The following is a 9,757-nucleotide window of genomic DNA, read 5'->3' on the forward strand; positions in this document are numbered from 1 at the left end:
TATGTTTACACGACAGCGATGTACTAAAATCAGACGACAATGTTGTCAAAACGATCCCTGTTCACACAAATTTGCGAAAATGACTAAAGCTTGTTAGACCCCTCCAAGAAATCTGAGTAGGTCAAGTTGAAAGTGGACAAAAAAGACTAATTAAAATACCAGGTGTAAACAGTAATGTGTCTGCCTCGTCTACTTGTGAACCCATCGACCAAAACTTATAATTTTGAACAAATCTTTCATATGACTCGGGACTACCGAGTTGTCTCAGAGAGTGATTTGTTCATTTTGTGTTGAAAACATCCCATAGTTCGAGTGATCGGGAGTTCGGGTTTGGCTCGACCGGGTCCTCCGAGTCTTTCGTTCTTCCTGTCAGTCCCATAGAGACTATGCTGTCAGTACCGGAAAGCCAAATGATTAGTTCATCAAGTCTTTCGGGTCTGAGTCTTCGTTCTTTTGTCATGTGACCGCTGGTATCTCGAGAGATGAACTAATCATTTCTGTTTCATATACAGAACCTATGGGATGTTGCGCGCATGTGCGGTCAACACAAAATGAACCGGAACTTCAGTGCGTCTCGAAGTTCGAAATCGAAGACACGAGGCAAGGAACAGATGTGATCACGAACACGTAATGCGCGTGATGTCACCATTTTCACAGATTTGCGTTTTTGTTGTTTACATGGAGACCGTAACCCCGGATTTCCACCAACTGCGGAACGGCTGCAGATCGGCTCCGCTGCGTGTCGGCTCCGTGCTCCGCCGTCCTTCAATACCCACTAGGTCCGGATTTGTTGCGGAACGGCTGCGGCCATGACTGAAAGCTGAAGTCACAAGGACCCACGAGATCTCGCAAATTCACGTATGATCGTGCGATATAAGTGCTGAATTGCTGCAGAGCTCTCCGGCATCCGGCAAAAATAGAAGCTCTGCGTATCTGCTCCGGAGGGCTGCGGATCGCCGGAGTCGGAATGCAGCCGTTCTGCAGTCAGTGAAAATACACACATTGACTTTAATGGAAACCTATTGACTCCGCCGCCGTTCCGGAGCGGATCCGCAGCCGCTCCGCAGTTGGTGGAAATTGGGGGTAAAGGCTTCATTTTCAAAAACCTTTCACTTTGAAACCCGTTTTCCAAAATTTGCGTTTTCAGGCCCCCAAAACGCTGTTGTCGTGTAAATAAATGGCCAAAACGCACAAAAAGTTTTTGGTGTAAACTGTCATGTAAAAGTTAAAGTTAAAGCCAAGTTAAAGCCGTTATTGAGCTTTATCAGTTGCTGCATGTGGAGAAAAAAAATCTCTTTTATTTCTTCTCAAATGTAAAGTAAAGAAGAAATTTTCCATCGAAGACAAGGATCTTATATTGAAAGATGACACCGGTGTGGAGGTTGATGAGGATGTTTTCACTGATGTGCTGGAGGAGAAATCTTGTGATATACTTTGGAGAGTTGTTGACCAAGATTCAGGTAAGTGTCTATGACATAAAAATACTTCCCTAGCACCCTTCATTAAAGTCTTTAAATAAATAGTTTACCCAGAAATAAACAAAAAATGCTCACTCTTTCCAATAATTAGAAACTCTGTTTTTTCAGAATTTAGAAGTAGGAAATTACAAGTCATCCAATTTTTTATATCCCCTATGCATTCCGTTAATTTTGTGAATTGATAAGTTTCGTTAGGTTTTGAAGAAATATAGAGCTGAGTATCATCGGCATAACAGTGAAAGCTAATGCCATGTTTCCTAATGATATCTCTTAAGGGTAGCATGTACAGAGTGAACAGCAGCGGTCCTAGTACTGAGCCTTGTGGTACGCCATACTGAACTTGCAACAGTCCATTAACAGTCCATGCAACTACCACTTTCAAGCCCCAGAAAGGTAGTAAAGATATTAGGGATGCAAAATATACTGCACCATATTGGTATCGGCCTATAAATGTTCATTTTTAAAGATGAACTGAACTGAAAATTTGAGTAAAGGTGATATAACAGATGCATTTTATTTATTCTCATTGGTACAATTATTAAAATGGCAGAATTTGTTAAAAGGGATAAAATGCTATGTTAAAAATGTTGTTGTTGTTACACGGGCGACGCCATGTTGGATTTCAGCATTCCACTACGTCACTGGCATGGTAAGCTACTCTGTTGCTAACCAACACAAGCGGAGCAGCCATAGCATGTACATAGTCTGAGGCTAGCTGACATGGCTGAGGAAACAGAAACCAGCAGGTCTAGGGGGGTTCATACTGTATTGCCCCTGGCTGTAGTAATGAATTGTATAGGGCTAAGGAAGCTGGGGTTATGATACATTTTCACAGGCTACCTTGACAAGGAAACCAGGCTTTATAGCGTTCAACAAAACTGAGACTGACACACTCGGCATTCATTGAAATTGAGTCACAAAACCAAGCTAGATATCAAACGATCCAACCTAGGTAAAGGGCTATCAGCTAAACACGTTGGAAGCACTTTTGTCAAACTCCACAAGCTAGACACCACTCCGACCATATAAACTGTATAAATAAATCATGACTCCGACGATATCACAGATCGATAATAATGCGTTTACTAGCAGCTAACTAAACCGCAGCAGGTCTGTAAACAGAATCCAATGTCCCTCTCTACTCACCCTGAAGCTAGCTGATGTTCATCGTGTCAGGAAACATTGTTGATGCAGGGAGTTCAACTCGCAGAACTAACGTTAGCTGCTAGGTCCATAGTAAGAGGTATATGTGCAGTAACCTGCCGTGCAGTATATTGATTTTAACATTTTGCGTGCAGCTAACTTAACAAGCGATCCCATTGGATGAATTCGTCCAATCACATTTGCCATTTATCGCCCTCGACTTTCTAAAAAGCACAGTACCTCAAACATGTTTTAGTATTTTTCTCTAAATGCACACGACATATATGCAGTCTCTATTTACTAAAATGCATAATGTGCTTGTAAACAATAAATGAGAGACTACAGCCCTCCAACCTCCTACCACGTTTACCTCTTATAACACCATGAAGCACTATTGCTCCATTAATAATTGACTATGTACATTGCAAATACAATCTGTATCATACCTGCATTACTTTTATTTCGTGTAATTTACAACGGCGTTGCATGCTCGTAGTTTCTTTTGCACTTGGATCAGTGAGGCGATACAGCGCGCGCCGCTGCATTTGCGCGTGCAATTGAGTGTGCGCTACGAGAACAGTATAACGGCTGACAGGACAAGAAAGTCTGTTTTTCTGAGGTGAAAGACTTTATTTCAGCGTACACTTATGTCACTGCCTGGTAGTCCCTATTGTGCTGGGTTTTCTGAAGTAGTCATGATTCGCCTCTCATAACATAACAAGCTCTAAACACGCACGCAGAGTGGAAAAGGAGGAGCGAGGGCGCGGGGAGCAAGGATCACAAATTGGAACTATATCGATATATGCGATATGGTCTAATTCCATATCGCATTTCAAAAATAAATGTTCCAGGTTGTCCTCTCTGCAATAGATTGATTCCGGTGCACTGTCCATGCTCCGGCAGCGCCCGCACCCACACCAGTCACTTCCCCCCAAACGATCTTGATCTTGTTCAGGTGGAGCCTGAAACTGCTCGTCCTCCTTGTGGTGGTAGTCAGGTACTACTGGCCTGTCCCTCACAGGCTCAAACGTGTTACTAAAATGACTCATTTTCGTGTGTATAGGACCTGCAGTTGCAGCTGCCTATATACCTTCGCAGGTTCTACCATGCCAGTGATGTCATCAGAATTGCCAGCGTTCTAATACTAACAAATGCAATTTTTGTGTTGCTTAAAAAAAGCTATATTGATATTTAAAAAACATTTTTTTTGTGTAATTTACTTTTAATTGTCATAAACAACACGTTATCAATGTTGATTTTTTTCAGTTCAGTTCATCTTTAATGTTATCGTTATCGATGCGATAAGAAAATTAGGCTGATATATTCAATCAGATAAATAATTATATCCTTCAGCTGAGAACGCTTCAGATGCGAACTTGTTCACAATGATGGATATGTTTTTTTTTTTTTTAAATATGATTGGAATCACTTCAAAAAGGAAGATACAGTTAAATGCAAAATGTTCAGCACAAATCCGTCATATAGGCCTAAGCTTCATAAAATTATAATGAGAACCCGACTGTAAAAAGAATGCTGTGAATTATTTGTGCGCAGCGCGTTGTTGTGGAGAGAGCGCGTCCACAGAGTTACACAGTCAAGTTCGCTTGAGTGTTCACGGCCTTTTGTGCCATTGTAAGTTGTAATATTATGTTTATTTTGTGTGTGTGTGTGTGTATATATATATATACAGTATATATATGATTAAGGATGCGTTTGGTTAAGTAATGATGCAGTGAAACGCTTGAAATTAATGATGCAGTGAAAGATCTTTAGGCTTGTTGCGATAGTTGGTGTTGACAGTGTTACCGGTGTTCAGCCGCAACACTGCTTACATCACAGCTGCACCTTCATTTTGATTTTTATAGTAATAAAATAATTTAGTTATGTTAGAGAACAGACGCTACAATTAAAAATTTAGGCTTGTTCGACTTCATTTAGCTCTGCGCAGACCGATCGGCGGCTGACTTGAAGCAGTGCATGCCGGTTAGAAATTTTGTCCGACTTGATCCAGCGCCGACGCCACGTGACTGTGATGTATGCCATCAAAGTACCGCGAGAGTGATTCGAGAGTAGCCGGAGAACTCAGCCAGCGCAGCTTCTGAAGAGCAACTGCACAGGTTCTGATGACGACACAACTGATCCACGATTGGCTGGATTCACTGACGACACCGATGACGTGCGTTTCAAGTTTATTGCGACGACTTCAGTTTCAGAAATTCTCATATGGACTTTTAAAACAGTTCAATACGTTTTTATGTCGTCTTCATCTTATAAATCATATTTATTAAATATTGTTTTACTGTATTTACTTTATTGTTAATATAGATTTTGTGTATGTTTATTTTGCATGACTTTCTTTTTTATACAGACCTTTTACAGTATTCAGCAGCATAACCTTTTCAAATTAGCATTTTTAATAACTAAAATGTTAATCTTAAAAACATACAATCTAATGTGGTCATAAATATATGCTCCTATACAAATGATACATAATACATTATGTTCCTCAATTTGTTTGGTTTCTTCATATTCTCTAGTTTATTTTGCTGTGTTTATACTTAACCTGCATGTGGTTAGCAAACTGCTAACAACTTGCTGTAACTTCAACTTAACAACTGGACAACATTCTGTTAAATTTCAAAGAGTTGGTCTAAATCACAATATAAATCCAACATAATTGTGCTTTTCTGTATATGAAAATGAATGGTGTTAGTTTAAAATGTTAAAAAGAGCTCAGCTGGAGGGTACTGTAAATTTTGTTGCTGAAACCTTATTAAAAAACACATACCCACCAGGGAATTTTTTTATAGGTTACTTTTAGCGTTTTGTATTAGCAGAAACACCCATGTCATACTGCTAAAGTATATATCCAATATGTTATCTTGTTTTGGAAGACACCCTTCTAAAACACCACTTATACACACATCTTAAAAGTGTGTTAATACCATGGTTAATACATAAAGTTACTTAATCACTAAATCATGAAAACAATGGAAACCACTGATACAAATGTTGAGCCAAAACTGAAAGTGGACTTAAAATGGTAATTACAATTGTTGCTAACTATTAGATATAATCAATGGAACAGGTGTTGGCTATGGTCCCATGGTTCCTTAGGATATATAAAGAACCTGCATTACCCTGTGTAACACACAACAAAATGGACAACGTAACCATTAATGTGTTAGACAGCAAAGGCAATGTTGTCATGCTAACGGTTTCCAAGGACATCGCTGAAAGGATGCAAAATGGTAAGTAAACCCCATGACTGTGAAATAATTACTAGTCACCAATGAGTTGTGCAAGTGTTTTATTTATCATTTATTCCCCCAGATCAAATGTTCCTTTCCTCTGTCATGGAGAAAGTATCAGCTGTTGAAACAAAAGGTACACATTTACTTAATGAACAAGAATATACAGGAAATAATTCTTGAGTGACACTGACCACATCTACAATCTTCTCTCCAAACAGCTCTCCTCAGTGGCCCAGCTTGTGCTGCAAAGCTCCTCCAACCTCCTATTCCATGTCCAACTACCTCCACTAGGTCGCCGGCACCCCTAAACCTCAGTTTTGTGAAACCACCATCCACCAGCCAGTGCCCCATTACTACCACTAGGCCCCCTGTACCACCTCCACCATCCACCAGCCAGTGCCCTATTACTACTACTAGGCCCCCTGTACCACCTCCACCATCCACCAGCCAGTGCCCCATTACTACCACTAGGCCCCCTGTACCACCTCCACCATCCACCAGCCAGTGCCCCATTACTACCACTAGGCCCCCTGTACTACTTACCTCCACTGTCAAGGACCCACCACCTGCCACTCTGCAACCTGGTGCAGTGTGTGGAAACCCTTTAGCATCCATTCAACCTTCATCCCCTTCCTTCCAGTCAGACAGGCATGAATCTCAAGGTATTGCATCAAATACTGTAAGGAAGATAAATGGTAATACTGTTGTTAAATTACATAATTTTCTTTGTTAATCTATTTCTCTCTTTATCCACTCCATTTTACAGAAATAACACATACAATGACACTATTTCTACTGGACCTTACAAAAACTCATCAGCACCTTTATTTTCGGAACAAAATGGCATTCTATAAAAAAATACAAACCTTATTCTCACAAAAGGGCTACAACTTGTCAAGTGAGAAAATTAAAAAAAAAACTAGCAAACATGTTAACTACTTATAAGAGAGTGAAAGACAGGCGCCGTGCAACTGGGGAAGGGAAGATCACCTGGGAGTACTATACAGTAAGTTGAAGACTGCTTTACTTTGTTTCTGAAATAACATTGTCATGTGTTACAAGACTGAAACATTGGTCATTTTCATTTTACATCCACCCCCACCAGCTAATGGATGAGTTATTTGGGTCATCGGGGATCGGTACTGCACCACCTGGCACCATTCACTCCACACCTCTGGGTTTGGAAGAGACCTCTTCCACAAGCAGGCCCACAACGTCTTCTCTTCAAGACCAGCCGGTAGGTGCTAGTGTGGATGAACAGCCAGGAACTGCTACCATACAAAAAGCAAACATCACAAGAAGGCAAAGACGACCACAACCCTTACAATTCCTGGACGCTTATGAAGAGCATGCAGAGAGAAGGACTGCTGTGCTTAGGTCCCTGGTAAGGCCAGATCTGGAGAGATGGCGGCGACTTAAGGAGAGGCGGAGAAGGTCCTTCGAAAAAAAGATGGTGACCAGCTTGGGAACAATTGTGGAGGAGCTAAAAAAAATGGGGAAAAGACAAGAGCAAATTATGCATCTATTACAGAACCCACATGAACCCCAATAAAATTATAATCTAAAGATGTTATCTCTTTTGATTTACACCTTTCCCCAAAATGTCCTATGTCCCCCCCCCCCCCCCCCCAATTTCCCAAATAACAATTTCTAATGTCAAACTAATTTTGTTCAATAAAACTAATTTCTTTATTTCAACACAAAATCTGTTTGTTTGTTTTATCATTTGTTGAATATTTCTGAACATTCAAATCTTTACTTTTCATCTTTTGTTTTGTATGTTAAGTATACACATACAAGTTAGATCTGGCCACAAATCTGGTCTCTATAATGACATGCATTAGTGTTGTGGGGTTGCTGGGGGTATGGTTCATCATCAACACCATTATCTACCACAACAACTTGATCACTGGGCTCTAAACAAAGATTATGCAAAATGCAGCAGGCTGAGACTGCTGAGCTGATATTAGAAATGCTTCTCATTTGCAGGTAATGGAGCCTCCTAAACTTAGATTTTAGAATGCCAAATGCATGCTCAATGACCACGCGAGCTGCATTGAGCTTTCTGTTAAAATATCTTTGCCTAGCAGACAAGTGGCCATTGTCTCTATAAGGCCTCATAAGTTGAGGCAACAAAGGGTAGGCAGAATCCCCAATTATGTGCATTCCCTGTGGAACAAGTGAATGAGGATCTTCTTCAAGAACACGACAAACTTCTGTGAAGCGAAATGCTCTGGCATCATGCCAACTCCCAGGGTGACCCACACTAATGTGAAAGAAGCGCCGCTGACTGTCGCAAAACCCAGTTAAATTTACAGAATAAAACTGTTTCCTATTCATGTATGCTAGAGGATTATCACAGTGGGGTCTCATTATAGGAATGTGACACCCATCTACTGCACATACAGTGTTGGGGAAACCTGCTGTGTCAAACCCTAACTTTGACATCTCCAGCCTTTGACCTCTGGGCCAGGATATGTGGTGGGCCATGTATGTGTTAATATTGTAACAAAACTCATGGAGATGCTTGGCAAGAGTGGATTTTGACATGTTAAATCTATCTGCCACCCCACGATATGACTCCTGATTCACCAATGTCCAAAGGCAGGCAAGAACACTGTTCGTGAGTGGCAGTTTGGTCTGTTGTAAATTCATATACACAGGACCAAGGGTAGTGATGACATCCTGCAAAGGTAGAAAAATAGGTTATCAAGACAACATGCTAACACTTGTAATAGGTCAATGAATTTTATATTAACCAGTCCAGTACAAACCTCCACTTGTTCTTTGGAAAGCCTGAAATGACTTCTAAATTCTGAGGGACTGTAGAGAGGGACAACCCCACTAACACAGAACGTTTAGGGAACGTTAGGGAACGTTAGTTTATGGTTCTCTAAAGGTTAGTTCGAACCAAACCAAAAACCAACGGTTAGGGAACGTTAGTTTATGGTTCTCTAAAAGTTAGTTCGAACCAAACCAAAAACTAACGTTTAGGGAACGTTAGGGAACCAACCAACTAAAACGTTCTCCTGTAGTTGCACTGTACCTCCACACAACGTTCCCGTTTGGTTGTTTTTAGTTGTTTTTGAGTGCGGTTTTTAAATGTTTATTTAAACCAGCTCCATTTACATTTAAGTAGCATATAAAAGGTTTGCAGTCACTTGATTTACACTCTTAAAAATGCTGGGTTATTTAATATACCCAACCGCTGGGTTATGAAATTCTTTACCCATTATGGGTTATTAATATAGAATTTGGGTTATTTTGTGCAACTCATGTGTTGAGCATAAACTGTAAAGGTGTTGAGTCAAAATCCATCAACCCAACATTATATCGTTTGACCCAGCACGTGGGTTGTTTGTGCTTCGAACGTCATCATATCATCACCGCCAGAGTCCACACACCGAACGCTCGTCACAGCAGAGAACCTGACTGATCATCCAGCGAGGCAAACAAATAATAAAAGGTATGTGTACGCTACATGTCTAATTCACATTGTCTGTGTTGCGTTACCTATTAAAGTAGTATCTGTATATTGTCGAGGCTAGTTGGTTGTTTGGTTTGGCAAACAACGTAGCTAATGTTAGCCGTTTAGCTGTTATCAGCATGGATAGCCTGCTTATTCGTTTGGTCTGAATTACATTTTTGTAAAGGTGTTAACATTAAGCAAAAGTTTCTTTTTATTCATGTGGAGATGTGGGACTTGAAAGTAAATCATTACAGGATTAGTGTAAGAATATAACGTTAGTCTTGTGGTGAGAAACCGGGACAATTTTGAAAACTGAAAGGAGGACTCTGTGCGCGCCTGCGCCCCCTCACATCTTCTGAGGATTTGGTGCGACGTGATGCGGTGGCTCCTGTTTCATCAATTTGTCCTGTTAT

General features: G+C 40.6%; 1 protein-coding gene across 1 annotated transcript; it reads right to left on the bottom strand.

Annotated features, from left to right (window-relative positions):
• Positions 1 to 7,675: 7,675 nt before the first annotated feature.
• Positions 7,676 to 9,108, bottom strand: LOC308696673 (uncharacterized protein; the record flags this gene model as incomplete). The annotated part of the gene is made up of 3 exons (XM_081375569.1): positions 7,676 to 8,560; positions 8,650 to 8,698; positions 9,077 to 9,108. 3 exons carry the CDS (start codon positions 9,106 to 9,108, stop codon positions 7,676 to 7,678), a joined length of 966 nt encoding a protein of 321 aa, XP_081231695.1.
• Between the last annotated feature and the right edge of the window lie 649 nt (positions 9,109 to 9,757).

Source organism: Scardinius erythrophthalmus (genome assembly GCF_964197995.2).
Source record: "Scardinius erythrophthalmus genome assembly, chromosome: 9".
Classification (NCBI taxonomy): Eukaryota; Metazoa; Chordata; class Actinopteri; order Cypriniformes; family Leuciscidae; genus Scardinius; species Scardinius erythrophthalmus.